This window comes from Bos taurus, chromosome 25 (genome assembly GCF_002263795.3).
Source record: "Bos taurus isolate L1 Dominette 01449 registration number 42190680 breed Hereford chromosome 25, ARS-UCD2.0, whole genome shotgun sequence".
In the NCBI taxonomy this organism is placed as follows: domain Eukaryota; kingdom Metazoa; phylum Chordata; class Mammalia; order Artiodactyla; family Bovidae; genus Bos; species Bos taurus.
Window position 1 is genome coordinate 40724063 of NC_037352.1, and position 27883 is coordinate 40751945.

Sequence of the window (27883 nt, forward strand, 5' to 3'; positions counted from 1 at the left end):
GAGCTCACGTGTCACCAGGCGTGGTTCCTTCAGAGGCTGTGAGAGAGGATCTGCCTCACCCTCTCTCCCAGCTTCCGGTGGCACCAGCAGCCCTTGGGGTCCCTTGGCTTGTGAACGCATCACCCCGTCTCTGCCTCCGTCTTCATTCTCTCCGCATCACTGTGTCTCTGAAGTGTGTTCAGTTTCCCTCTAATAAGGACACTGTCATTGGAGGAGGGCCCTCCATAATCTCATCCAACTTCATCTTACCTCGATCACATTTGCAATGACCCCACTTCCAGATAAGATTTCAGTCACAGCCACCGAGAGTTGGGATTTAGATGTATCTTTTGTGGGGACAGGATTCAACCCCACACACCCAAGTTATCATTTATACAACGTTTGGGTCTGGTTTTCTGACACTACCAGAGAAAAATGCATAATTTTGTGATGTTTCTTAGAAGGTAGAAAAGAACTCAGTGTGTGTGTGAGAGGGTACTTCCTCATGGTCCAGTGGCTAAGACTCCATGCTCCCAATGAAGGGGCCTGGGTTCCACTCCTGGTCAGAGAACTAGATCCCACGTGCTCCACCTAAGAGTCCGCATGCAACTAAAACCCAGTGCAACCAAATAAATAAATATATGTTTAAAAAAAGAAAGGAACTCAGGGACCTATGCCTCCACATGGGGACCCTGGTAGGCCTGCTAGGATGGTCTGGGGGCTTGGGAATCACAGTGGAGCCAGGGTTATGTGAACATGTGACCCGCTGCTTATAACAGGAACTAGAATCAGACTCTTTGATAATGGAGAATGTGACCTTCTTTCTGACCAGCTGTTATTCCCCAGTTGGGTGGCGTCCGTGAATTACCGGAGAGCAGAAGCCATAGCGTTGCAGGAGTCCCACTGGGGCTCCCCAGACTTATCACAGGAAAGCGGGCAAGTCAGGGCGGTCAGGTGAACAGACAGACAGGCCCCTTGGGAAGCCACCGCCCAGAACTGTCCTTGCCTGCAACAACCCAGCCCAGCTGCAGAGTCGGCTGAGCCCAAGCATAACAGACAGCAGAGTCCTGGGTGTGGAAACCTGTTTCTCAGAACACAGCAGGTCCAGAAGTGGTGCCCCAAGGTGGTGACAAGCCAGAGCCAAGAGGAAGCACCTGTTGCCCCCGGGGTACACAGAGAGGGGTGTGCAGGGCCTGGCACTGCCGCGCTTCCAGCCTGTCTGTTAGGAGGTCCCTGTCTCAGTAACAGACATGACGACGTCCTCTGGGAAGTGTGGCCGTGTGTGTGGCTTCAAAGTCCATGCTCAGCCCTTTCTGGCAGCTGCCTGAATCTCCAGGCTCAAGAATACCAGGATAGGGCACGGTCTTTCTTCTAGGTCTTGACAAAAGACCCAACTGTCCCCAAAGGCAGGCCCAGTAGGGACTGAATTTAGCCGCTCCCCTCACGCGGCCACTTACTCCCACTGGATCGCACTCTGATGCTCTGAGCCTTTTACAGTTATCGTATTCCCTATTTACAGACACTGATGGACAAAGAGGTTAAGTGACTTGCCCAAGATCACTCGGCTGCAGGTCACCAAACCACGAAGACAGGCCCCTGGGCCCCCTGCCTGGCGTTGCAGCCGGCGTGTGAACGTGCACTGGTCCCACCAACGGGCGCGCGCCCGGGAGAGGCGCCGCTCCACGTGCAACAGACGGAGGACCCGTGGCGCGGGATGGCGTGAACAGACCGCCTTCCCCGTCCGGGGCCCTGCGGCCGGTCGGAAGGGAGGCCCTAGTGGGCGGGGCCTTGCCCAGACCGCCAATGGCAGCCCGGGGGCGGGGCGCGCAGTGGGGCTAGCGGGAGGCGTGGCCGGCGGGCGACGGGCCAATGGCGGTGCGGGGGCGGGCCCGGGCGGGCGGTGGGCGGGGGCGCGCGGAGGCGGCGGCGGCGGCGGCCGCGGCGGCGAACAAAGAGGCGGCGGGCGCGGGCGGCCGAGCGGAGCCGAGCGCAGCCGAGCCGGGCCGAGCCGGGCCGAGCCGGGCCGGGCCGGGCCCAGGAGCGCGCGGGCGATGCGGGCGGCCAGGCCGGGGTCGGCGGGCCCCTGATCGCCGTTCCCCAGGCCAGCCAGGGAGCCCCGCGACGGCCGCGCGCCCCCGCGGCCGGCCCGCCATGGCCGGGGTCAGCTACACGGCGCCCTGGTGGGTGAGCCTTCTGCACCGGCTGCCCCACTTCGACCTGCACTGGGAGGCCACCAGCAGCCAGTTCCGGCCCGAGGACAGCGACTACCAGCAGGTGACGCGGGCTCCCTGGGTCGCGGGTCCGGTCCCGGGTCACCGCCCCTCCATTCCGAGGATCCCGGCCCCCCTCCCCGCGGGTCACGATCCCCCTTCCCAGGGTCACGGCCCTCGCTTTCTGCAAGGTCTAAAGTCTTCCTGTCACCTACCGGCGGTCACGGCCCCCTCCTCCTCCGCGAACCTTGGGCCCTCTTCCCCCCGAGTGTCATGGTCCCCTCCTCCTTTAGGGTCTAAAGGCTCCCCCCGACCCCGCATCCAGGATTATGGCCCACACCTCCTTGTGGGGCACAGCACCCGGTTCTTCTGGAGAGTCTCCTCCTGGTCACGGGGTTCCCCTGCTGTAGAATCTAAGGGGACCCCCCCCAGCCCGCATGGAGGGTCCACAGCCCTCCTCCCGATTCTAGCCTTCTCCTCTGGAGTCGCTAAGACCCTCCTTCCTTGCTGGGGTAGGAGGAGCCGCCTCCCTCCCCTCCATGGAGACCCCTCTGCCTGCTGTCAGTGTGTCTGCCCAGGCCCCTGAGCAGGGGCAGTCGGTGGGTGTTGCCCGCAGAGCCCCTGACCCAGAGGACCCAGGGCTCTGAAACTACGTCCATGCTTGAGAGCAGTGGTGCAGCCAGGAGGGGAGTCCTGGCCCCCTCAGCCCCAGCCGGGAAATGCCACTCACTGCCAAGATTTCAGTGGGTGAGTGGTCTGCGTGGATGCCAGTCCTCCCTGGCTGGTAATGACCCCCTGCCTGGACCAAGCTATGGAGTGTACACACAGTGCCTGCCCGGAGATCCAACTGCCTGTAGCCCTGAGGGAGGGACGGAGGGAGGCCTGGCCACAGGGACAAAAGATGGGCCTCAGGCTGGGAGGCTGGAAAGGGGCTGAGTCTGGGCAGAGCTTGTGGGGTGGGGGTGGGCACAGACCCTTTGCAGCCCTCTCCCTGAGGAACCAGGCTCTACCAGTGGAGCCCTAGGTCTGGGGTCGTGCCAAGCCCCACTGCCACCCCCACCACTATGCCAGTGCCATTGAGTGCGGGCCAGGGCACCAGGCTGTGGACACTTCCTTCCTGCCTGGGGATCCGGATTCCACAGGCCCAGTGACTGGGGTTCCTGGTCACCCAGAGCATGTCTGAGTTCCTCTTTGGTGATGAATGCAGAGCCCTAGGGTGAGTAGGGGGAGCGGCTTTGCTCGCAAGACGGCCCAGGCGTCCAGCATCCGAGGCTCGAGTCACCCCTGTTCAGAGCTCTGTCTTCACAGCCTCCCTTGCCCAGAGGAGGAGAACCGGAAGCACCCCAGCTCTGCAGGGAGCCTGCCGCCCCACACACAGCGCTTACCCGGTGCTTGGCTCCCCAGCCCTGCTGATCTGTTTCTAAGCAGATTAGAAAGGGGGCGAGGGATTGGCCTAGGCATGTCCAAGGCAGCAGGATTCTTACAAAACTGGACGCCCGTGTTGTAGAAGGCCAGCCCGGTGGGGCTGACCAGGGTGGGGTGACTGCTCCTGCACACCCCCAGAGCTTCCCCTGGGGTGACTTTGCCACACCTGTCCCCGAGGCTCTGCTGCCACCTACTTTAGGAAGTTCTCTGCCGGTCGTCAGTCCTGAAGCTCCAGGGGCACTGGGGTGTCTGTGAGCCACACAGCCTTCCCGCTGGCCCGTGGGCTGCCACCTGCACACGCTGTCAACCCCGGCTGACCTGGCCGCCATCCCTCCTAAGGGTGCCCCCTGAGTTGCCTGGACCTGCAGTGGGAAGTGAGCAAGAGGCCGATGCCTCTGGCCAGTGGAGGCGTTCATGTGGTGGCCGGGCCCCCCGACCCCCACTGAGCCTGGCCTCCTGCAGGGCCCTTTGCCCCTGAGAGGACCACGGCTGGTGCCCCGGCCTCCTCCGAGAGCGCTGTTCCTGCCCTGCTGTGGGAGGGCTCTGACTCACTCTCTCTCCCGCCTCCTCTGCGAGGAGCAGAATTAACCACTGAATAATTCACGGTGTGGAAACCAGCCTGTCTCCATCCCCCGCCACCTCCACCGCCGGCTCGGGGCTGTGGAGCGAGCTGGGCCTGGGCGTGCGGCCTGCCCCTGCCCTCCCATGCCATCCTGAGATCTGGGCAGGGGCGCCTCCTTTGCAGGGTTGGGAGGGATGTGAGGGCCCCACGCTCCCACTCTGTGCCGGCTGTGCTGCCCACGGAGCTCCCCTCCTGGGCAGGTGGGCAATGGTCTGGCGAGGGCCGCGCCTGGGGCCTCCCCCTGCCTCCCCTGGTGGAGCACTCGTAGCTGTGCGGGGACAGCTGCCCTTGTCCCGCTGGCAGACGGGGAACCCCTTGTCCTCCTGACTTGGGGTGCCCCACTTAGCCTGGGGGCCCGTCTGTGCCTGGTGCCCACCTGGGCTACAGGGGCCTGGTGTCCTCTTCTTGCTGTGCAGAGAGGGGCCTCTGCTTCTGAGGCCATCCAGGGGGAGGGTGGGGCCTGAGGCAGGAGCGGGGGTGGTGTGGCCTGGGGAGACCAGCCTTTGTGCTCTGCTGTTTCCACTGCCAGGAGCCCGGTGAAACCCACTGGAAACCCCAGGGCCAAACCCTGTGTGGGGGTGCTCACTGGGGCTCTCATTAGCCTTTTCTCATACAAGCCTGGAAGGTGAGCATAACTGTTTCCATTGTGCAGATTAGCAAACTGAGGCTTAAAGAGGAGATTGGCCCAGAATCACACACCGAGTGGGTTGTTGTCCAGTCGCTCAGCCGTGTCCGACTCTTTGTGACCCCATGGACTGCAGCATGCCAGGCTTCCCCGTCCTTCCCCATCTCCCGGAGTTTGCTCACACTCATGTCCAGTGAGTCAGTGATGCCATCCAACCATCTCATCCTCTGCCCCTTCTCCCCCTGCCCTCAGCCTTTCCCAGCATCAGGGTCTTTTCTGATGAGTCAGCTCTTGTGAGTGGTAAGTGGGCGGTAGACCAGAATCCTGCCTCAGGCCTCTTGTTCCTGCCCCTCGAGGAGCCAGAATCAGATCGGATTTTGCACCCTAAAATCTTGCAGTTACTTTGGGGACTGAGGGTCTTGGGCTCCCATGTTCCCAAGGCCTCCATCCCGGAGAGGAGGGACTCTGTGGCCCGTCCATCTGCCTCCTAGGGGCTCATGATGTTTGCTGAGTGGACAGACTGCAGGAAGGTGGGTTCTCTGGGGACTGTTGGGACGGGTGGGCTGGCAGGCGCTGGGAGTGGGCGGAAGGGACTCTGGGGTCTGCTCTGTGCTGCTCCACCCCACAGCCTCCGCCTGCCTGGCTGCTGGTCTGACTCCCCAGGGGCTGGGCTATTGCCAGGGTGCCAGGACTCCCCAAACCCCGGGGGCAGCTGCTGGTGGGATGCAGGGGGAGGACTCCACCCGGAGGAGGGAGGAGGCCTCCTGGTGGTTGCACAGCCCGTGACCTGGAGTGGCCTGAGGCCGATCTGGAGTCCACAGTGAAGGCCAGGGCTGCAGGCGGGGGCGGGGGTAGGGCTGGTCTCAGAGCCTGCCTTCTCTGCAGACTAAAGTGGGGGTGCCTGGCTGGGGGCGCCAGGCCTGGGCCCCAGCTCTGTAGCTTCCCACCTGTGTGAAGGTGGACCCACTTGGGTGGCTTTAACCATCTCTCTGGGCTCTCCTTGGTGGCTCAGATGGTAAAGTGTCTGCCTACAATGTGGGAGACTCTGCAGTCCCTGGGTTGGGAAGATCCCCTGGAGAAGGAAATGGCAACCTACTCCAGTACTCTTGCCTAGAGAATCCCATGGATGGAGGAGCCTGGGAGGCTACAGTCCATGGGGTTGCAGAGTCGGACACGACTGAGCGACTTCACTTTCTTCTTTCTTTCTGGTTCCAGTTGGGGGGAACTGCCCCCTTAACTTATACCAGCCCTTCCCAACCCCTCTCTCCCAAGCCTCTCACACCCGCTGTGTCCTGAGGTAGAGTTCAAACCCACTCTCTGCCCTCTGTCCCTCTCATTCTCGCTCACTGCCTCTGCTAGTTCAGGAGAGGCTCGAACCTGTGAGCTAGAGAAGCCTGCAGCCTGGTGTGGTGGGGCTGTGATCAGGTCGACTAGGCCCGCAGAAGCCCGGCAGTCAGGGAAGGCTTCCTGTAGGAGGAGCTCCCTCTCCTGGAATACCCAGAGGGTGAGGACTCACCTGGAGTGTGGTATGCAGTGGGCACACCAGCTCACCTTCCAGGCCAGCCCAGTGTGTGGGGCCCGTTTATCTATTAAAGCCCTGAGTGCCTGGATGTTCCTGTTGAGACCCTGAAGATAAGCCTGAGGTGGCTGAGACCTTGGGGAGGAGTGTTCTAGGCACACGCAAAGGCCTGGAAGCAGAGAGAAGCCTGGGCCTCGGCCCAGGGAGTCCCTTGGGTCTGAAAGTGCTGCCCCTGAGCTGGGAGTTCTCTGTGCCCAGGGTAGTGGGGGGTGGGGGGTGAGCCCAGCCTGGAGGGCCACTTGGGGGCCCCACTGGGGCTGGTGGTCTCCTCAAATAGACTACAGCACCTTGGTTTCATTCCTGACTCAGGCTGGGTCTGCATGTGCCCGCGGGCGAGGCTGGCCCTCTCTGCATCGTCCCCACATTCAGAAGGAAATTTGCTTTGGTTACAACCTGCGTCTCTCGCCTCTCTTCTAGTTTATGAAACCAAGACACCTTCGTGGAATATTTGGAGAGTAGGAAAGAGCATGGAGACAGGGAGAAGTCCCTACAGCTGGAGTCTGTCCCTGCCTTAAACCCGGGGAGGGTGCCGCCTGAGACTAGAAGTTGTCACCTGCTTTTAAACATCGAGCCTGGGGACCGCATCCTTGGTCCTGGGTTCTTAGCTTGCCCAGCATGCCATGACCTCTCAGGTCAGGATTCTGAGGCTGCAAGTGCTGGAAACATCCCCAAAGGAATAGCGCCAAGGGGGGTGTGGAAGCTGAGTACCCCCTGTGTGGACAGCATCTGTGCGCCGGGCTTTGGGGGTGCAGGGCCCATGCATGGGGGGTGGGGTCGGGAAGCCCCTGCCAGGTGAAACCGACTCTGGCTGTGTGCCTCTTGGCCAGGGTCACGGTGCTGGGAGGGGCGGCTGCCTCTGCCCAGATCTGCGCCTGCTGAGGGGCCTGGTGTTGTGTGGGTCAGGGTTAGGGTCTGCACTGCTGGGCCCCATCTTGGGGCTTTTCGGGGCTCCTGGTTCTGTCCCCAGCACTGTGCTGCTTGGCCTCGGGGACGTGGAGGGAGGGCGGGCAGCTGTCTTGACTCTGACCAGGGGCGCTGGATCAGACTCTGGCCAGGTGTCCGTGACCCTGAGAGGCTCGGGCTGTGTCGTAAGCATGTTTCTGGGAAGCCACACGGCCTCCCTGGGGGTGGACCCCATTACCCCTGCAGAAGCGAAACTGAGGCCTCTGGCCAGCCAGCATCAGAAGCAGGAATCCACAGGCAGCCTCCGGCTCCAGCCTGGCACTCCCCTGCCTGCAGACACAGCCCTGTGTGTGGGTCCCAGGCTCTTTGGGTGGCTCCCTGGCTCCTTCCACTGACTCCAGTTCAGGAGGACTCAGGAGCGGATGGGACCAGACCCCCACTGGCCACAGGAGCTCTGCCGAGCCCTTGGCTGGGGAAGAGGAACCGAATCTGCATCCAGGGACTGGGTGACAGATGTGGAAAGCACCCCATGTGGCCCCCGAGGGATTGGGGGCATGTGACCAAGGGCGGGGTGGGAACAGCAGGACCCTGGAAGAGCCCAGCTGCGCTCATGCCGTCTCCCGGGTTTGCAGGGAGCCCGCCCCAGCCCTGTGCTGCGCGGGGACGCACCCATGGCCCTCAGGGGCTTCCCTGGGTGCTGGGGGGTGCAGTAGGGCTCCTGCTCCGCACGCGAGGCTCAGATGACGCACCCCAGGCACCGGTGCCCAGCGCGGGGAGCCCCTCACTGCTGGAGGACACCCCCGAACCGAGGGCCCTGGCCTGCCCCGGGGTCCCTGCTGCAGACGGGGATGGCACACGCCCCCCAGAACTGCGTCTGCGGCCTGCCCAGCAGGACTCCTGAGGGCCCAGGCAGTGGACGTCTGCCGAGGCAGCGCGTGTCCCTCGTGCTGTGGACACAGCTGCGAAGGCTGCAGCGGGCCCCCAGGCCTCCAGCCCAGAGTCCGAGGCAGGACCCGGCCTACGTCTGGTGCCGGCTGCCCATGAGGCCGCTCTAGTCCTTGCCCAGAGCTGGGCAGGTGCCCGATGTGAGGTGTGCCTCAGGGAACAGGGCAAGGGGAGGGTGGAGTGACCCCCTGGGCCAGGCCTGAGGGAGCAGATGGGCCGGGTGGGGCCTTATGACCCCCCACCCCCGCCCCATCGCACCCTCCCTACTCCAGGCCTGGGCTCTGCATGCCCACCCATGTGCCCCAGCCCTTCCTGGGTCCCCTCACTGGGGCTGGTGGGCTCCGGAGGGCAGATGCGTCACGGGGCTTGGTTTTTTCTGCAGGGCCCCCCTTGTGGCTGGGTATGTCCCGTGTGGGCTGAGAGCGCAGGGTGAGGCCAGGCTGCCCAAAGCCCGCGTGACCCCTTCTGTCTGCCTCTGAGTGCCAGCCGCGGTGCCACCCTCAGGCTCCCCTGCTCTGGCTGCGCTCACCCTGACCTGGGTCTTGACCACCGCGGGCACCCCTAGGGGCTGACGCGGGCCCGGGGTGGGGCGGGGCGCCCAGGGCCGCGAGGGCTCCGGTCTGGCCCCGCTGGTGCGCCCGCCCGTCTGGCAGCTCCTGACCGCGTCTGAGGCCGGCGCCCGCAGGCCGGCTGGCGGAGAGCGCGGAGTCTCTGGGTCGGGAGACGCGTTAGGGCGCCGGGACGGAAATAGACGCACTCGCGGCTCCGAGGGCAGCAGCGCCGCCAGGTTCTTCGGTGTCGCCTCCGCGAGCGGGCGGGGCGAGGGCGGGGTCTCGGCCTCCCTGCACGTGGCCCCAGGCCTGGGGGGCGCAGGAGGGGTCCTGGGCTGGGCGTCTCTCCGCGGCTTCAGCCCAAGCCCCTCGCTGCTGGACCTCTTCACTGCCGGTCCCCAGGCGCGGGCCGTGCAGTGAGTGAGGAGGGGAGGTGCCGCTGGCAGCCTGGACCTCAGACCGGGTCGGGGGGCTCGGCCGAAATCTGGGCCCCTCCCGCGCTCCCGGCAGGGCCACGAGCTCACCATCCTGGAATTTGTGAAACCCAAGCCTGGTTTGGTGGAAAATCTGTTTTTAATTTCTGGCCAGCGTGTGGGAGCCACAGTGAGTGTGCTGGGGGTGGGGTTGCCGCACAGGCAGCTCAGCTCCCACCCAGCCTGGCCCAGGAGGTGAGGGGGGCCTTTTCCAGAACTTTCCCCAGGAGGCCTGGGCTGGCTCCGGGCCTGCCTCCGTTATGTCAGTGCGAGGGGCCCTGGGGGTCCTACTGGCCCCAGGCCCCTGGGCTAGAAGATGGGCCACCTCTGTCCCAGGTGGTCTGGGGACCCACAAGGCCATGGGTACAGCTGGGCTGCCAGGGCACTCAGGCCCAGACCCTGGGGGAGTGGGCAGTGCCAGGTGGCCTGGGGCCTTCCCAGCAGGAGACCCCCTCCCCTTCCTCCCCAGGCCAGGGCTCCAGCCAGGACTTCTATGGGTTCCCAGATGGCGCCTGGGTGTGGGGTCCGGCCAGCCTCCTGGACGCCCTTACTTGGCCTCTTGCTCTGGAGAAGGGCCTTTGGCAGTCCCAGGGCCAGGGAGGATGACCCCGGAGGCGCTGGAGAGTCCCTTGGCTCCCCCCACTCCGCCCGCATGCCCCGACCTCGTCCCACAGAGCCCTCGCTCCGCTGTTGGGGATCAGGCTCAGCCTGATCCCCTGCCTGGTCACAGCTGCCAGGGGCCCTCCTGGGTGCGGGTTTGCAGCTTGGACCTTGGTTGGCCCTCACTCACTGTCCCTTCCTGGGAGTGCTCACGCCTCACCATGCCCTGCTGGCACCCGCCACCCCCACGATGGTGGTTGAGGGGACGCCCCCTGAAGCCTCTGTGCCCCTCCCCTGCTCTGTCTGGCTCCCACAGCCTCAGCCCTTCTGCACTGCGGAGATCCGGGCAGATGCCTGCCCAGCCCAGCAGAAGCTGTGTCTGGGGGTCCCATGCCCCCAGGGCCAAGGCCCGGTGCTGGACACTTGTGTGCTAGTTTCTGGGGACCAGCTCTGGGCCGAGGGCCCAGTGTGTGCTGAGTCCGGCCTCCCTGCCCCAGGGAGGCAGGTGTGGCCAGCGCGTGGACACGTGAGCTCACAGGCCCCTGGTGGAATTTGGACTTGCCTCCTCTTGGGAGCCTTGCCCTTTACCATCTGGTCATGTTACCTCCCAGAGAGTGTTGGCATGAGGGGGGGCAGGGCCCGCGTGGTGGGGGGCAGGCCGGGTGGCTGTGGCCTTCTCGGGGGCTCCAGCCCAGGGAGAGACCCTGACCCAGCAGCAGTGAGGCCTCAGGCTGCAGTCATACTCCCAGGCTGAGATCCTATCCCGCCCACTAGCCACGTGACCTGGAGGACGTCCAGAGCCCACCCGGTCTCCCCGGGACTGCTGGCTGCAAGTCTCGCTTGCCGTGCCCGCCCCGGGGTGCTCACTGTCTCCCCTAGGAGGCCGGCCAAGGGGCAGGAGCTGGGATGGCAGGGTGACAGGGATGCAGCCTCAGGGCCTGCAGGCGGGGCGCTGCAGGCCCCCACTTCCCATCAGAATGCCCGGGAGGGTCTCCCAGCCTGGCTGCGGGCCGTGGCGGCTTGCAGAGGGCTGAGCGGGCCGGCCAGCTCTCAGGGTCAGCTGCCGGGTGGCACAGTGGCTGTGTGGTGGGAGGACCGGGTGTTTCGCCGGCAGTTTGTCCGCGGTTCCGCCGAGCTCACCGCGTGGGGCACGCCCCCTCGCAGGCCTCCAGGCCACGTGCTACCAGGACGCCCAGCTGGACCTGCCTTGTGTGGTGGCACACAGAAGGGCTGCCCCAGGGTGGCGCGCCGGCCCTCCCAGCCTGCTGGCTTGGGGCACCTCAGTGCAGCTGGGCCGACGCTGTGAGCCTGTGTCCAGGCTGTGCCGAAGGAGCAGGCCAGTGGCAGGCAGTGGACGGGACAGGCCCGCAGCCTCATGCTCTCCGTCTGCAGTGGAGCTGAGCGCCATGCCAGGGGCTTCTGTTATTAACATCTGGTGGCACTGCGTGGCCCTCCCCTCACAGGCCTGGCCGGGGTCCCCCCCCTTGCAGCCAGCCGGCCTGAGGCTGAGCTGGGGCTCCCTGCACCCTGCTGGGACCACCCACCTGCACACACAGCCCACCGCTCCCTGCGGCCCCTGGCCCTGCTCCCCTTGCTGCGCTGGGAGGACTTGTTGGAGGTGGAGGCCTCATTGGTTCGCCCAGTAGGCCTCAGACATGGGCCTGGGCCCGCCCTGGACGGAGTGAGTTCAGACCCCAAGCACCGGTTCGTCGGGCGTCTCCAGAGCGCGTGGGGGCTTGGGGGCCCCCAGCCCGTGGGACGTGTGGACACAGGGCCAGGCCCAGGCCTCCTTGGTGGACACGCCCTATGGTAGGGGCTGCAGGGCCTTGGGAGGGGCCAGGTGGTCCAGGGCTGAGAAACGGCAGCTGCAGGGCCTGGAGGAGTGGGAGCATGTGTGTCCAGCCGAGGCCTCGCAGCGAGCCTGCGACGCTCCAGGTGCTGACACCAGCCCTGTGGCCCGCGGTCAGGACAGGATCCCTAGTGCCTGGCCGCGTGCTGACGTCACTTCCATCACAGATGGAAAATTCCATTTGGTCAGAGACCAGATGCTGACCAAACATTTCCCATTCAGCCGGGACCCCGAGCGGTTTGGAGGGGAGGGGCACCCGCGGGAGTGCCAGCGGAAGGCTGTTCTCTGGGAATCTGGCCTCAGGATGAGGGCAGAGGGCAAGCTGGGACCCTGGGCTGGAGGAGGCTGCTGCCCGGGGCCAGGCGCCCCCGCCCTGCCCTGGCCCTTGCACCCACGTGGGCCCGGCTTGTTTGAGTCAGGGGCCTGGGACCCTGAGCCCCGAGGGCCGGCCCCACCCCGTGTCAACTGGAGGATGCTGTCACCTCCTTGAGGGGACTGAGGGGGGCTGTCCTGGCCTCGGCCCCCGCAGCCTACCTGCTGGGGCCGCACAGGGGGCCCCACCAGCAGCCTGGCGGGGGGGGTCATGGTTTAAGGCGAGCCCCATCCAAGGGGAAACGGTCTTGTCCGAGCTTCGGGTGGGGGGCAGGGGCCTCGTGTTTCTGAGTGTTCACTGTAGGCCAGGCCTCAGGCCCAGAGGGAGCAACGCCCCAGCCAGGTTGATGAGCTTAGCGAGGCCTTTCCAGCACCCATCGGGGGCGGGGGAGGAGGGGGCTGTGGGCAGACGGGCCCAGCGCAGAAGTGGTGGAGCGCCCTCACCCAGGAAGGGCCTTCTGGAGCTGGGCAGACGGACAGGAGGGCAGGGGTTGGCTTCCTTGTGTTGGGCTGAGGGGGAGACTTTGGCCCCCGGGGTCTCTGCTGTCCCCAGGGAAGCCTCTGGAAGTCACCCTCCTCCCCAGCTGTCCCTCTCTGAGCCCCAGGACAGGCGTTCACTCTCACGGCCCAGACCAGGCCTTCCTGGCGCTGGAGGTGGGCTCCGCTCTGTGAGGTGGGGCTGGGCGGGGGCGGGAAGCGGCTGTTCCCCCAGGGCTGTGGCTTGCAGGGCCCACGGCAGGCAGCTGTGCCTGTGACAAGCATCCAGGCCCGTCCACGCTCACAGAGCTTCCAGTGCAGGCTGCTGCGCCCGCCGCTGCTGGGGCTCAGGACAACGCCTTCACGTGCATGCGTGTGGGTGTGAGTGTGCGTGTGTGGGCACGAGGGAGCGTGTGCACCTGTGTGGCCATGGACGGGCATAAACGTGCGTGTGTGGGCGTGAGCAGGCACACACTCATCTTGTCCGTGAGCGGCCTGGACTCCTCTCTGGCAGTGGGGACCCAGCCTCCCGGGCGGCGTTGGCGTGGGAGCGGCACCCCGGGGGGCTCCCCGATGGAGGCGCTGCTCTCAGCCTTTACACCTGTGAGCTCACGCCCTCCTCGGTGCTGCCCTGCCTCTGTGTTACTCACAGGGTAACTGAGGCATAGGGGCACTGACTAGGTCAGCTCCTGGTACCAGGCGGAGCAGCGTCTGACCCCAATACTCGGGGCCCCTCGGGCCCAGCCGCTCACTGGCCTGGGCAGGAGCTCCCCCGCCCCCCACTCCACCCTGTCCAGCAGCAGGCGGTCCTCGGCCTCCTGGTGGCGACTCCCAGGGCGTCCCTCCCCTTGACCTCTGCTCCTGGGGCACTGCAGCTCCAGCGCACACCGCCCGGCTCCCGCGATCACGTGGCAGCCAGGGAGGGCGCGGGCATGTCGGTCCCCAGGAGGGGAAGCGGGCCTGCGGGAGGGAGGCGCGCTGGGACTCACGCGGCGGAGCTGGGTGCGGGCCAGGCGCCTCCCACGCCTGGCTGAAAAGAGCTACTAACACGTTTCTGGGTTTGTGTTGTAATTATAAAGGTGGTACGGTTCGTGGTTTAAAAAGGAAAACCAAAAAAAGGAAAAAAAGAAAACCAGTAACAACAATAAAAAAGACAAATCAAAGCCTAGGAGATCCCGGAGCGCTTCCTGAGCGCCCGGCCTGGCACAGTGCCCTCTGGGCGGTCAGCTGTGGCGGCCTCTGCCCGGAGCGTGCTTCCCTGGCCCGCTGGACTGGGCTGCGTCCACGCTGACCTGCGCTGCTGCTCCCGCTGGGCCTGCTTCCTGGGTTTTCCATAGTCCCCGGCTCACACCCTGCAGGCCTCGGTGTCTGCTTCCTCCACCAGCGTGGCAGCCCCGCAGACAGAGGCTGTGTCTGCTGGTGGCCCGCCAGGCCCTGGCACCTACCACGTTTCCCACAGGAGCGGTGCCCCCTCACCCTAGCCCCACCCCAGGCTCGTCCCAGGTGCTGGGGTCTTGCTTGGCCAGTCACGCTTATCACAGGACAGACAGGAGTGGGTGGTGCTGGCTCCGCCTGAGCTGTGGTCGAGGCCTGCGAGCTCTTTGATGAGTCCTGATGACCCTGTAGACACTGGCTTCGCTCGCTGCCAGGCTGGGTGGTCTCAGGGCCCCAGCTTGGGCGCCCCTTGCCCTGCACCCCTGATCCCTGGCTTCCTCACCCCCGGAAGGATTTCCTCGAGAGGACGTGTGTAGATGTGCTTATTGGGGGTGGGGTGGGGTCAGGCAGGAGAGGAGGAGGTACGAGGTCGGTGGAGCAGAAAGCTGGCCAGAGGACTGCTGGGGACCAGAGGGTATCCTCCTGCTGGGGGAGGAGGGGGTGGTGGCTGCTGCCAACGCAGGGCTGAGTTGGGGCTGGTCATCGGGGCCTGCAGAATCCTGGGAGCTGAGGCAGGCAGGGCGTGGGGTCGGGAGCTCACTGCCGGCGGGTTCTGGTTGAGGATTTAGGGGAGGAGCCTGCAGGCAGGATGGAGGCAGTGACCCATCTGACCGGTGAGGAGGGGGCCTGCAGGATCCGCGGCCCCTGTGCCTGGTGCCCAGCTTGTGCATGCGCGGGCAGAGCCCACCCACAAGACTGCTTTTCCAAGCACCCTTTAGTTTGCTGTGGGCAGCGTTGGGCGGGGTGGGGGTTGCAGCCGATGCTAGGCACCTTAAGATGAGCACTCACCCCCGTGACTGGCACCTGTCTCTCTGGCAGGCCCCTGATGGCCACCAGAGGCTCCCTGCTGTGGCCTGGCTGGTGTCCCCGTGTGATCTTGAACACAACTTACCCGCCTGGCCTCAGAGTCCCTCTAACGTGAGCCCCCAGGACCGTGATGAGTGGCGGCCCCTCTGGAGCCAGCACACAGGCTGCTTCCTGCGCCGCCCAGCCAGTGAGCAGGTGGTCAGGTCCTGTCAGGCCCACCCACCTATGCTGCAGTCTCACTGGTGCCCTGGCCTCTCCCAAGAAGGTGCCCATTCTGTACTTCATAGGGAGGACAGAGGCCCCCAAACAGCACAGCAGCCCTCAGGGACCACGGCCGGGGGTGCAGGGGAGAGCCCTGCCCTGGGGTGTGAGGGTCAGCCGGGGTGCTGGGCCGGGCAGGAGGCCTTTGGGGCCAGCTGGCTCCTGGGAGGGTAGGGAGTGCCATCCTCCATCTGTTGCCTGGCAACCATCTCCCGGGAGACAGTCCCTGCGCACCAGGGCTGTGATCCAGCAGTCCTAGTGCCTCAGTGGCTGAGCTTCTGGTCTCAAGGAGGCCTTGCAGGGGTGGGTGGGCCTGGGGCATTCCACCCCACAATGGCTGCCCAGGCTTTCTGCCACACCGCTGAGAATTAAGAGATGAGAAAGGTGTTTCCAGGTCCCCCTGACGGCTGGTTGTCTGCAGCAAGGGCAGCCAAGGGGTGTCCAGAGAAGGCCTGGGAGGGGTTAGGAGAGGTGATCCCATGGTCTTGCCCACCTGACCCCTGCAAGTGGGGCTTCGACCGTGCCCAGATGTCTAGGAACAAAGACGTTGAGTCTGGGGTCCCAGGTCAGGATGAGCACAGGCACATCACTCAGGTGCTGGGGACCTGTGGCCCCTGGGCCAGGGACACCGGTGGGATTGGCCGCTCCTGGGGTTGGGTGCAGAGTCAGCCTGGGACCCCCTGCTCCAACACTGCTTCCCCACCACTCTCAGGCGCTGCTGCTGCTGGGGGCCGCTGCGCTGGCCTGCCTCGCCCTGGACCTCATCTTCCTGCTCTTCTACTCCTTCTGGCTGTGCTGCCGGCGGCGCAAGAGCGAGGAGCACCTGGACGCAGACTGCTGCTGCACCGCCTGGTGCGTCATCATCGCCACGCTGGTCTGCAGGTGAGCGCGCGGGGCGCAGCGGGGCCATCGGGGGCGTGGTCCGACTGGAAGGGGCGGGGCTGTCGGGCGTGGCATGGGCGGGGCCAGGCTGGAAGGGGCCGGGCAGGCCGAGTCCCGTGGGGAGACCCCAGGCCCGCGACCTCACGCGGCCCCATCCTGTCCCAGCGCCGGTATCGCCGTGGGGTTCTATGGCAACGGGGAGACCAGTGACGGCATCCATCGGGCCACCTACTCGCTCCGCCACGCCAACCGTACGGTGGCAGGGGTCCAGGACCGCGTGAGTGGCCGCATGGGTCGGTGGGGGTGGCCTCTTCCTGCTCCTACACCCGTGGATGTGCATGTGTGTGAGACCAAGACGTGGGCGTGTGCCGGAGAGTGCGGGAGCCCCGGCTCATTGTCTCCTCCAACCTGGAGCAGGTGTGGGACACCGCAGCCGCCCTGAACCGCACGGCAGAGCCCAGCCTGCAGAGCCTGGAGCGGCAGCTGGCCACGCGGCCAGAGCCCCTGCGGGCGGTCCAGCGGCTGCAGGGCCTGCTGCAGACACTGTTGGGCTACACGGCGGCCATCCCTTTCTGGAGGAACCCAGCCGTGTCGCTGGAGGCGCTGGCTGAGCAGGTGGATCTCTACGACTGGTATAGGTGCGTCCCCCTCTCCTGCCTGCCCCCGCTGGTGTCCGATCCTCTCTCTGGGCCGGTCGGCTTCCAGCTCCCAATGCCTGAGGTCCTGTTGGGGGAGGGGCTTGGGCCACTGGTGGTCACCGGCAGGAGTCCCCCATGGGGACGTCTGTTACAAGGTCAGAGGCCAATCTCCATACCCAGAACTGCCCGTGGACGCTCCTCTGGGCCCCAGGCTGTTGCCCAGCTCTGCCCAGCACCCCCTGCTCCTACCCTGGGACTGGCCCCGTGCCCAGCCCAGGCGTGCTGTGTCCCTGCAGGTGGCTGGGCTACCTGGGCCTGCTGCTGCTTGACGTGGCCATCTGCCTGCTGGTGCTGGTCGGCCTCATCCGCAGCTCCAAGGGGATCCTGGTAGGGTGAGTCAGGGCCCTGAGGCGGGGGCTGAGGCAGCTGTGGCACCCATCCCCCAGGTCAGCCCTGACCCGCCCTCCCTCGTCTTCGGGTCCAGCCTGGTGTGGGGCGCAGCCCTCACCCCAGCCTGGAGAGTGCCAACCGACTCTCTCTGCCCCAAGGGTCTGCCTGCTGGGGGTACTGGCCCTGATCATCAGCTGGGGTGCCCTGGGCCTGGAGCTGGCTGTGTCTGTGGTAGGTGACGGAGGGGCGGGGGTGCCTGTCTGCTGGCGGAGCATGGGGACGGGGTGGGGATGCCACATTCACCTCCCTGCTCTCTTCCGCGGGACACCGGGATCCTGAGAGGCAGGGGATCGGTCACACGCACACAGCGAGTCAGTCCCCACCCCCCAGCCCCAAAGAGCCGCACCACCTTCCTGAGCCACACGCAGATGCTGGGGGGCCAGGCTCCATCCCTGAGAGCTGAGGGCTCAGGGGCCCAGCTTGGTATCCCATCCTCTTTGCCTGCCCCCACCCCAGGGCTCCAGTGACTTCTGTGTGGACCCCGACACCTACGTGACCCGGATGGTGGAGGAGCACTCCGTGCTGAGCGGGGGTGAGTCTGCGGTCGAGTCCCAACCACTCGCAAGTGCCCGCTCCTGCCCGCGAGCCACAGGCCGTCTGGTCAGGCCACGTGCCGGCTCCCTGGACAGGCGGCTCGCGCCAAGCGCGTGCTCGCTTCTGTTTTCCAACATGAGCTCCATGGGAGCCCAGACCTCAGGGCCAAGTACAGATGCGGCATGGAGAGGCTGCCCTGGGCTGTGCCAGGCCTCGCTCCCAGTGCCCGCCCAGCGCTGGGCCCCAGAAAGCCCCCCAGAGGGGCCAGAGGGCACAGCGTGGGGCGGGGCCAGGGTTAAGTGGTTGGGGTACAGATTTTCTTCAGCTCTGGCTGGGCTCAGCACCCCTAGGTTTGCAAAATCAGAATTGTGCGTGAATCCCCGTCTTTGAGTGTTGGACACGATGGACACCTGTTTTAATGGGGATGAGCAGGCAGGCCCCCTGCACCCTCTTTGGGGTGACATTCTGGCCTAAGAACTGTTCTGCCCAACTGGTCTGTGAGCAGATGCCTGCCCAGCTGACCTCTGACTCCTTGCCCCCCACCTCCCACCATGGCCTGTCTGCTGCTCCCAGGGAGGGGAGGGATGAGGCAGCCCTCCAAGGGAACTGTGCCCGTTGCAGGAATACGGCTCAGGGCAGAAGGGTCTGGGCCCTGGCCCCAGGCTCCCTGGAGACCACTTCCCTCTCACAGCTGCACGCTCACACAGACATGGACACGTGCACAAGTACGTGCAACACACGTATACAGTCGTGCACACGTAGACATCTGTGTGTACAGACAGGAGCATCTGAGTATAGGTATACCTACACTCGGACATGCACACACAGGCACATGCGTACGGATACACGCATGCACGGAAAGAGACAAGCAAGCACACGTACATTCAGCATACACGCAGACGTGGACACACACACACGTGTACACAGATGGGCATGTAGACACACACAGCGCATGCAGACAGCCGGAGTCACTGGGCCGCCTTCACCTCTCTCCGCAGACATCTTGCAGTACTACCTGGCCTGCTCACCTCACGCCGCCAACCCCTTCCAGCAGGTGAGAGCTCAGCCCTGCCTCTGCAGAGCATCTGGTGCCCTGGCCCCCACTCCCAGACGCCCACCGACCGCGAGGCCCCCCACCTCGTCAGGGCCCCTGGGGTCCCCACTCTGGTGGGGACAAGCCTTTCAGGGTGGCCTGCTTAATGCCTCCAAGTCCCTGGGCACCTTGCATCTCCTGGGCTGCCCTTTACGACAGAGCCGGATGCCTCCCGGGCAAAGCAGGAGCCTGGGAGTGTCCCATGGCAGAGGGGTCCTGTGCCCACCGTGTGGAGTCACTGTCTGGGCCGATGTGGATTTGAAGGGAAACCACATAGCCCACTGCCCGTCACCCCACGTCCCCGTGTGGCCCTCTGGGTCCTCTGGACTGCGTATCTACTTTAAAGATGCTGTACTTTCCTTGGTCTGTATTGTCTCTGTGTGCTCATCCTGGGGGCTGAGGAAAGGTGTCCCACAGAGCAGACTGCTGGGCACAGCCGTCCCACCTCAGGAGCTCGGGGCCCCACGGGCTGGACGGCCCTGGGCTGCGGGAGCTGCTGGCACTGGAGCCAGCCTGCCCCGTGGGGGGTTGGGAACCTCGGGGAGGAAGACGGGCCGCCCCACCCGCACGGGACTCAGCAGCCTCTCTGTGGAGCAGAAGCTGTCGGGCAGCCACAAGGCGCTGGTGGAGATGCAGGACGTGGTGGCTGAGCTCCTGAAGACTGTCTCGTGGGAGCATCCTGCCACCAAGGTGAGGGGCTGGGGGCCAGCTCTGGAGCCGGCGAGCTCCCTCCCGTCACCTTGAGAGGAAGGCAGGTGCAGTCACTGCTCAGGTGCTTCCTGGGGGACCCTGCCGGGGATCTGGTCCTCCCCTCCTTCCATCCTTCCCTTCATGCCCCCAAGGACTTGGGTAGGTTTAGTGATGCTCACACACACACACACACACACACACTATAGCACCAGGGTCATACTGCTCAGAGTATTCTGGATAATGTTTTGTCCTTTAAGATACTGTGAAAATTTTCATTGTCTTAAACTGTTCCTTAAAACAGTCTTAAGGTCCATGTCGGGAGACGCATGCGTATTTGCTGTTGCTCCCGTTACAGTGCAGGCCCGCAGCGGTGGCGTGTGCACAGGCGCTGTGGGCCCCACGCTCCCCCCTGTCCTCACGCCTTCAGCCTCCCCCCAAGGCCAGGGCACAGATTTGGGGGGTCACCTTTTCTCAAAGCCCTCAAAGCTTTTCTCAAAGCACAGGGTCCTCAGGGCCTGTGCCAAGGCTGGGGGGCAGTCAAGGAGGGGTTCTTGCTGGCAGGTGAGGGGTGGAGGGACGCCTTGGCTGGCTCGCCACCCTTTCCTGAGCGCTGTGCTGACCTCTCGTGGTGCCCACCCCCCAGGACCCCCTGCTTCGTGTTCAGGAGGTGCTGAACGGCACAGAGGTGAATCTGCAGCATCTCACTGCCCTGGTGGACTGCCGCAGCCTGCACCTGGTGAGAGCCTCCCAGAGCTGTCTTTGGGCCGTGTGGGGAGCAGCTGGGAGAGGAGAGGGAGCAGCTAGGGGAGGGGCAGGAGGAGGGGGGCAGCTGGGGGAGGGGTGGGAGGAGGGGAGCAGCTGGGGAGGAGGGGGAGCAGCTAGGGGAGGGGCGGGAGAAGGGGGAGCAGCTAGGGGAGGAGAGGGAGTGGCTGGGGGAGGGGCATGAGGAGGGGGTGGCTAGGGGAGGGACAGGAGGAGGGGGGCAGCTGGGGAGGAGGGGGAGCGGCTGGGGGAGGGGCGGGAGGAGGGGGCAGCTGGGGGAGGAGGGGGAGCAGCTAGGGGCGGGGCGGGAGAAGGGGGAGCAGCTAGGGGAGGAGAGGGAGTGGCTGGGGGAGGGGCATGAGGAGGGGGTGGCTAGGGGAGGGACAGGAGGAGGGGGCAGCTGGGGAGGAGGGGGAGCGGCTGGGGGAGGGGCGGGAGGAGGGGGCAGCTGGGGGAGGAGAGGGAGCAGCTAGGGGAGGAGGGGGAGCGGTTGGGGAGGGGTGGGAGGAGGGGAGCGGCTGGGGGAGGGGTGGGAGGAGGGGGAGCGGCTGGGGGAGGGGTGGGAGGAGGGGAGCGGCTGGGGGAGGGGCGGAGGAGGGGGAGCGGCTGGGGGAGGGGCTGGAGGGGGCAGCGGGGGCGGGGCGGGTCACGGGGCCTCTGCCTGCCTTGGGTCTGGCATGGTTCAGGCCCACGCGCTCCATCTCACCCTGTGCGTCTCCCGCTCTCTCTCCCCCGCCCGGCCCCAGGACTACGTGCAGGCCCTCACTGGCTTCTGCTACGACGGCGTCGAGGGCCTCATCTACCTGGCCCTCTTCTCCTTTGTCACGGCCCTCATGTTCAGCTCCGTCGTCTGCAGCGTCCCGCACACCTGGCAGCAAAAGAGGTGAGTACTCCTGGGCCCGCCTGGGGGGCCGCACGGCGCCAGGGGCCGCGCCTCCGCGACTCCCCAAGGTGCAGTCCCCGCCCCTTGACGCTCCCGGGGCTATGCAGCCACCACTAGGCCGATGGGTCTGAGGTGGGCACTCCCTCTTCACGCCCGGCCTAGAAGGGCCCCCAGCCTGGGAGACGGGTGAGTGAGCAGCCGGCGGGGGCAGGGTCCCTGCCTGAGCCCCGTCCTGCAGACTGGGGCTGTCCACGGGCACCGGCCCCTGTGCCCCCCGGACAGCCCCGGCCCCACCTTTTAGTAGGCAGGCAGCACCCCCGTGTCCCGGGAGCCTTCAGCCCCGCGGACCCAGGACTGCAAGTAGGCACGTCTGCCCCAGAGGGGGCCTCTGGCCTGTGGCCCCGCTTCAGCATCAGGCCTGATCCTGCGCCGGTGTCCCTCCCTGCAGAGGCCCCGACGAGGACGGGGAGGAGGAGGCCGCCCCAGGGCCGCGGCAGGCGCACGACAGTCTCTATCGTGTCCACATGCCCAGCCTGTACAGCTGCGGGAGCAGCTACGGCAGCGAGGCCAGCATCCCAGCCGCGGCCCACACCGTCAGCAACGCCCCGGTCACCGAGTACATGTGAGTCGGGCGCGCGCAGCGCGGCGGGCACTGGGTAGGCAGCTCAGGGTGGGGCCGCTGCCCTGGGGTGCCTGGGCGAGGGGCGGAGCCAGGGCAGAGACGGTCCTGCACACGGGGCAGGGCTCCCGGGCTGAGTGCTTGCTGCTGCCACATCCTTGGGTGGAGGCCACAGGGACCACTGTTAGACGGAGAGTCTGTGGTCAGCACGTGGGATCCTGTGGCCAAGGGCCCCAGGCCTGGACACGTGGTGGGCTGGGGCGGGTGGGCGAGGCTCCGGCCGGGCTGGGGCGGGCAGAGGCGGCCGTGCGTGTGCTCGCAGCCCCTCTCTGTGTGTTAGGCTCAGGACCCCAGGCGCTCACTAGCGGGCCATCTGTGGGATGGGGTCTGCCTGGTTCCCAGGTGAGCGCACTGACCCAGGGCCCTCTCCTCACCTCAGGAGCCAGAATGCCAATTTCCAGAACCCTCGCTGTGAGAACACCCCCCTCATTGGGCGCGAGTCCCCGCCGCCTTCAGTAAGTCTCGGGGCAGAAGCTGGAGTGGGGGGTCCGAGGCCAGGGTGGGGGCTCCGCCCCGCCGCTTCATGCCCGCGGTGGCTTCCCGGGCGGCATGGGCCCCATTGGCTGCCCGGAGCCTTCGGTGCGGGGCTGCAGGGGGAGCCCCAGCCGGGGCCCTCAGGCGGGCCAGTGGCCTGTGCGTGCGAGCTCTTCCAGGAGGCCAGGGCACCTCCGCCTACCTGAGCCCTGTTCTGCTTTCTCAGCTTCCTGAACTCGACCCAGGTCTCCCCCCAGGTTCTTCCAGATGGGCCTGGTCTTGGGTTCTTCTAGCTTCGCTTCTGGTCTTGGGAATGAGATGTGAAAAAGGGGTTAGGATGGTTTGGTGCCAAAGAAAGCCCCTTACGAGGCCAGGGGTCCTGGAGCGTTTCCTGGAGGTGGCAGGCCTCCAGGAACAGGCTTGAGAACCTAACGGCCATCTGGCTTCAGACACACACGCCCCCTGGTGCAGTGGCCCCACTGGGCCCCGCGTCACGGCACTGACCTCGGGCCTGCCCTGGCCCCGGGCTGCGCGGGCTCCCGGCGGCCCGCCCCGGGCTGGTCCTCGCCTGGCGTTGAGGCTGCCCTCTCTCTCTCTCTCTCCTGCACTCCTCCTGCCCCGCACTCTCCTAGCGCTATCTGGCCGCCCTGGACTCTGGCGGCCACACGGGCTGGCAGTTTAAGCCCCTGAACAGTGCCTGAAGGCTGTGGTGGCCGTGTCCTCAGAGTGACAGGTACTGACCCAGCTGGGCCCCCCGCCCTGCGCCGCCTGCCCGCCCACACCTCTGCACCTCATGCCCACTGCTCACTGCCACCCGCTCCGGCAGGCCCCAGGGCCAGCGCAGGTACATGGGTCTCAGTGACCCTGGCCCTGGGCTGTCACCCTCACTCCAGGGGCAGCGAGCCTCCTGCAGAGCCCCTCTTCACGCCTGGTCCGGCTGCAGGTGGCCGCCGCCCATGCCGTCCTCCGTGAGGAGGAGACCGTCTCCCCGGGCCTGGGAGCATGTGCTCGCCAGTGCTGGGTGCCTGGGCTTGGGAGGCCGAGCGCTGGAGCCCCAGGTGGGGCAGCAGACCCGGCCCTCGAGGCGTCACCGTGCGCGTGCACAAGCACGCATGCCGACGGCCACAGCCACCCTCGCCCAGTGCTGGCGCCCGCCACGGCTCCTCCCATGCTCTGAGCTGCCCCCCAACCCCCGCTGCATGTCCCTGGAATGATGACACGGCTCCCAGTGCCCGCTGCTCCTTCCCCCTCCAGCTCGCCTCCGTGGCCACCCACCAGGAGTCCTGGAAGGGCTCCCCGAGCCCAGGGGGCAGAGTCCATCCTGATGCCCGCACGGTGGGCACCTGGGGCTTGCGGGGTGCGTGCCCACAGGGCCGGCTCCCTCCCGCTGGCAGCCTAGGCACACACCTTGGCTTCTGTCCCCACGATGGGCGTGTGGCCCTTTGTACACCGCCTGCTCTGAGCACACATCTCTTCCACATGTGTTCATTCTGAGCACACGTGTGCATATGTGTGTATAGCAAGAGAGCCCTTCACACTTCAGGTTGGACATGAGGGCCAAGATGGGTGGGCTGTCCCCACCCCCAGCGGCCTCCGTCCGTGCCTGTGGCCTGCCAGGCCCCACAGTCTGGCTCCCACCTGAGTGGGTGGCAGTGTCACCCGGGCCCCAGGGGCCTTTGTGGCTTTCCGGCTCCTTCCCTGGGGGCCAGGGCAGAGCGGCTGCAGGTCCGCCTCTCCAGTGACTCTGACCCTGGCGATCTGGGTCCTTGGGGACTGTCCCACCCTCCCTTGGACACAACCTGGCCCCGCCTTTGCCGACATGCTCCTCCCAGCCGCCCAGCTGCGCTATGGGGCCTTCAGGTCCTGGGCGTGTGGGGTGCAGGGGGCACCCCCACGCTCCAGCTCCATGCCCGAGATGGGGGTCGGGAGCTGATGGGCTCCCCTCGCTGGGAGAGGGGCCGGTCCTCCTCCTGGGCCTGGGGAACGGGGCTCCGGACGCCTACCGTGCCTGGACCAGCAGGCTCCCCAGAGCCGCATCCCCTGGGGCTGTCCGCTCTGCCTCTGCGCCAGCCCGTAAGGCCCTGCCCAGCCGCACCCAGCGCTCGCTGACCGGCGGCCTCCCCTTCTCTCCCTCCAGTACACTTCCAGCATGAGAGCCAAGTACCTCGCCACGAGCCAGCCTCGCCCCGAGTCCAGCAGCAGTGGGCACTAGACGCCCGGCCGCCACCCGCCCCACGTGCCAATCGCCCCGCTCCTTCCCGTGCCAGCCTCCCTGCTTGCACCCATGGCCACCTGCCGGACCCTCCCCGCGTACGCCGGGCCCGCCGTGGGGGCTTCTGCCGCCACTCGACCCTGCCCTCCCTTCCTGTAGGGGTGCGGAGACAGACACCTGGCCTGCCTCCTGGGGCAACGCGGGGGCTCTGGGCCCGCATCCTCTCCTCCGTCACAAGCCTGGACACCTGGGGGTGCTGCTCGCGCTGCCTGGGCCCCCACGCGCCTCCGCCCTGCTGGCGCCCGCCCCCCCACACAGCTGGGCCGCGTCTGCCCCCTCTCCTTCCACAGGCTGCCGGGCACGGTGCCCCCCTCGGTGCCGGGCGTCTCGAGCGATGGCGTGTGCGCCCGCCTGCTTGTCTCCCGTGTGCAGAGTCCCCCGCGGCGCCCTTGCACACCTGCAGCGTCTGTCCTTCCTTCTCTCGCCCCACCCCAGGCTCCTCCGCCTCAGTTACCAGAAGCCTCCCAGGGGGTACCCCCTTCTCTGCTTCCCTCCCCGCACCGCTGTCTCCCCGCAGCAGCCCCCGCCTGTGGCATCTGGCCGTCCGTGGTGGCAGGAGACAGGTGCCTGCCGAGCCCAGGCTGCTGACCTAGTACCGGCCGCCCTCCTGGTGCCAAACCCCCTGCCACCCACCCCCACCCTCACCCCCGGAAACTCGGCAGCTCCGCCCAGTTCGCTCTTTGCACTAACCACATCTGTCATCTCTAGGGCGGTTGGGGCTGCAGGCCGGCTGCCTCCCCTTCCCGGTTCCCTTTGCATCCAGGACAGGCCGGCCTGGGAGCTGCCCCCGAGCCGGCTGTGACGGTGCCCTTGGCCCCCGCCGCCCCTCTTTGGACTAACCACTAACCTCACTCCAGCCTCCGAGAGAAAGATCGCCCTGGGCACCCCACGGTCCACGAGCGTGAGGCCAAGTCCAGGCCGGAGATGAAGCCCCAAAGAGCTGGCTGGGTTTTGGGGTGGAGAAGGCATTTCTTCTCGGGGCGCTGCTTGGGGGGGTCAAGACCAAGAGGCAGCCCGAGGGCCTGGAGACCCCTCCCTGGGCAGGTGTTGCCCCCGAGGGACCATGTCCTCAGGAATGAATGTCCCTTCGGCTGTAGGACCGAGGCCCCTGTGGCCTCGGGCTCCTACCTGTGAAGTGGGAGCAAGGCTTCCTAAGGTGCTTTTGGCTTCGTGTACAGTGCTGTGTTTTCCTACCGCAGAGGGTGGGGCCGTCCCCAGGTCAAGGCGGGGAGATGCCTGCCCCGCCCAGCCAGCTGGCCACCGAGAGGCCAGGTGCGGTTCTGGCCTGTGTCCCTCCAGAGGCAGCAGAGAGCCACAGGGCCGCCCCTCAGGGGCACAGGCCGCCGGCGCCCGCGAGGCCCGGCAGTTTACAGACATTGTGGGGGGCTCCCCCTGGAGCGGCAGGGCAGCGCCCCTTCCCTAAGGCGGCCCGCAGAGAAGCCGCCTCCCCTCTCTCCAAGGTCTCTTCTGTGTGCTGGTGTCTGGGACCAAAAGGATGGGTGGGCCCAGGCTAGACTGCAGTGGCCCCTGGCCCTCTAACCACAGGGGAGAGGCTGCCCGGGAGAGGGGGCAGTGAGTGGGCAAACAGAGGTGCCCCCTGCCGCGCATCTGAGCCCTGGCGCATGGCCAAACCTCACCGAGGGGCTTCCAGTGCCCTGTCCTGGGCCCCCCACAGGCCAGAGCCACAGCCCAACTGCCCAGTTTTTCTCTGGGCGCCCCTGCCCAGGTGGAGCCTCCCTGCCTCTGCCTCGGCCCGAGGGAGCGCCAACTGTGCTGCCCCGGGGGCGGCTCAGAAGCACAAAGGCCGCGAGGCCACCGAAATGTGAATGTAGAAGCTTGAGAGCCGGTGGCGGACCTGCTGGAGTAGCTCTGCGAGTGCGCGTGCGCGTGCCCGCCCGCCCGAGTCCCCGCCCAGCTCCTCCCAGTCACCAATGGTGCACAAAGGAATACGCGGACGTCGAAAGGGCAGCAAGACCAAGCCTCGGTCCTGAGCGGGTGAGGCGGGGGGGGCCTCCCGCCCTTGGTTTTCTTCTTGCTCTGTTTTCAGGCCCTTCTAACCAGTCCGGGCCCAGGGCCTCCACATCCCGCACCTGCGGTCCTCGCCCCGCCGCAGGCCCTGCTGCTTCTCGGGCGGTGGTCCCCGACCGCGTGGATGAGAAGGCGAGGGCCCCGGGGGCTCCGCGGGTAGGAGGGCTTCCAGGCCGGTCCCTCCTCGATGGGGCTCCGCGGGCAGGCGCACGTTCCCGGTCCCCAGGTCCCCTGGCCTGATCGGATGTCCCCTCCATGTCCACCCCATCTCACTATGCAATCCCAGTCCAAGCGCCAATCCCTCCCCGTCCCAGGACCCCTGCCCAGCCGGGGAGCGGGTGCGTGGGTGATGGTCCCAAAAGGGGGACGAGCAGGGGCCGGGGCCTCTTGTGCGGGATTTTTTTTTTAAACCATAATGGTTGTGTGCCACACCACTTTATACTTGTTACATATATCTCTCCAAGTTATTTTGTTAAGACTCCCCCTCCACGGTCCCTGCCCCCACCACCCAAGATCGATTTAGCATTCTGAGCGGGGATCGAGGCCTGAACCGCTTGGCATTCTCCAAACTTCCATAGGGCCATGGCTGTATGTGCTGTCGCTGTGTTTCTGGGTGTGTGTGTGGTTTTTTTTTTAAGCTTTTTTTTTTTTTGTAAAATGGTTTGGGGTTTGATTTTTATTTCGCTGGGGGTTTTATTTTTCTTGGCAAATACTAAAACTCGTCAATGTAATTTCTGTGGTTTCTATTCAGCTTGGGTTTCATGTTTTAAAATAAACAAATTTTAAAAAACAGGCCTCTTATTCCTGAGTTGTTTTGGCACCCTCCCAGGTTTGTGGCCAGGCGGCCACGTGCGGGAGCCACTAGGGCCTGGGGGACCCTGGTGGGCGGGGCCTCGCGGGGAGCGGGGGCTGGTGGGCGGGGCCTCGTGAGGAGAAGGGTGGGGCGGGGCCTCGCGGAGAGGAGCGTCTGGTGGGCGGGGAGAAGGGCCTGACGGGGCGGGGCCCCCTGGGAGGAGGGCCTGGTGGGCGGGGCCTCGCCGGGAGGCGGGCCTGATGGGGCGAGGTCCGATGGGCGGGGTGTGACACGGGTGGGCGGAGCTGCTGGCGCAGGGAGCGGTGGTTTCTAGTCTTGAAAGACCTATTTGTACATCTTGCGCTGGAGAGGCCTTGAGGAGACTAGAATTGCTGTGCGGAGGGTCCCCGTCTCCGGTCACCAGGAGAGGTGACAGAGCTGGCCCTGGGCAGGGCTGCTGGAGGAGGGCAGAGGCCAAATGGTGTGTCCCCAGGAACATCTCCTGAGTCCCCCGGTGTAACCCGAGGCGGGGCTCCGGTTCCTGGGGCGCCTCCCCAGAGTCCTTATCAGTGGCCTGAGCAGGGACCCAACCC

At 66.0% G+C, this 27883-nt stretch overlaps 1 protein-coding gene across 2 annotated transcripts; it reads left to right on the forward strand.

Annotated features, from left to right (window-relative positions):
- Window positions 1–1929: 1929 nt before the first annotated feature.
- TTYH3 (tweety family member 3) lies at window positions 1930–27289 on the forward strand. 2 transcript variants are annotated; one of them, XM_005225315.5, is made up of 15 exons: window positions 1930–2253; window positions 15825–15994; window positions 16160–16271; window positions 16412–16632; window positions 16929–17024; window positions 17181–17253; window positions 17539–17614; window positions 18615–18670; window positions 19307–19399; window positions 20043–20135; window positions 20908–21044; window positions 21493–21666; window positions 22103–22178; window positions 22830–22930; window positions 24335–24422. In XM_005225315.5, exons 1-14 carry the CDS (start codon window positions 2131–2133, stop codon window positions 22896–22898), a joined length of 1569 nt encoding a protein of 522 aa, XP_005225372.1. In that variant the 5' UTR covers window positions 1930–2130; the 3' UTR covers window positions 22899–22930; window positions 24335–24422. The 2 variants fall into 2 exon arrangements, with proteins under 2 accessions (XP_005225372.1, XP_003587896.1); XM_003587848.6 differs by lacking the exon at window positions 22830–22930 and having other exon boundaries at window positions 24335–27289.
- Window positions 27290–27883: the final 594 nt, after the last annotated feature.

Coding starts and splice junctions, on each gene's coding strand:
- TTYH3 (XM_003587848.6), top strand. CDS start 2,131: ATGGCCGGGGTCAGCTACACGGCGCCCTGGTGGGTGAGCCTTCTGCAC. Junction 2,254..15,824: donor AGGACAGCGACTACCAGCAG/GTGACGCGGGCT, acceptor CACCACTCTCAG/GCGCTGCTGCTGCTGGGGGC. Junction 19,400..20,042: donor GGGAGCATCCTGCCACCAAG/GTGAGGGGCTGG, acceptor CCCACCCCCCAG/GACCCCCTGCTTCGTGTTCA.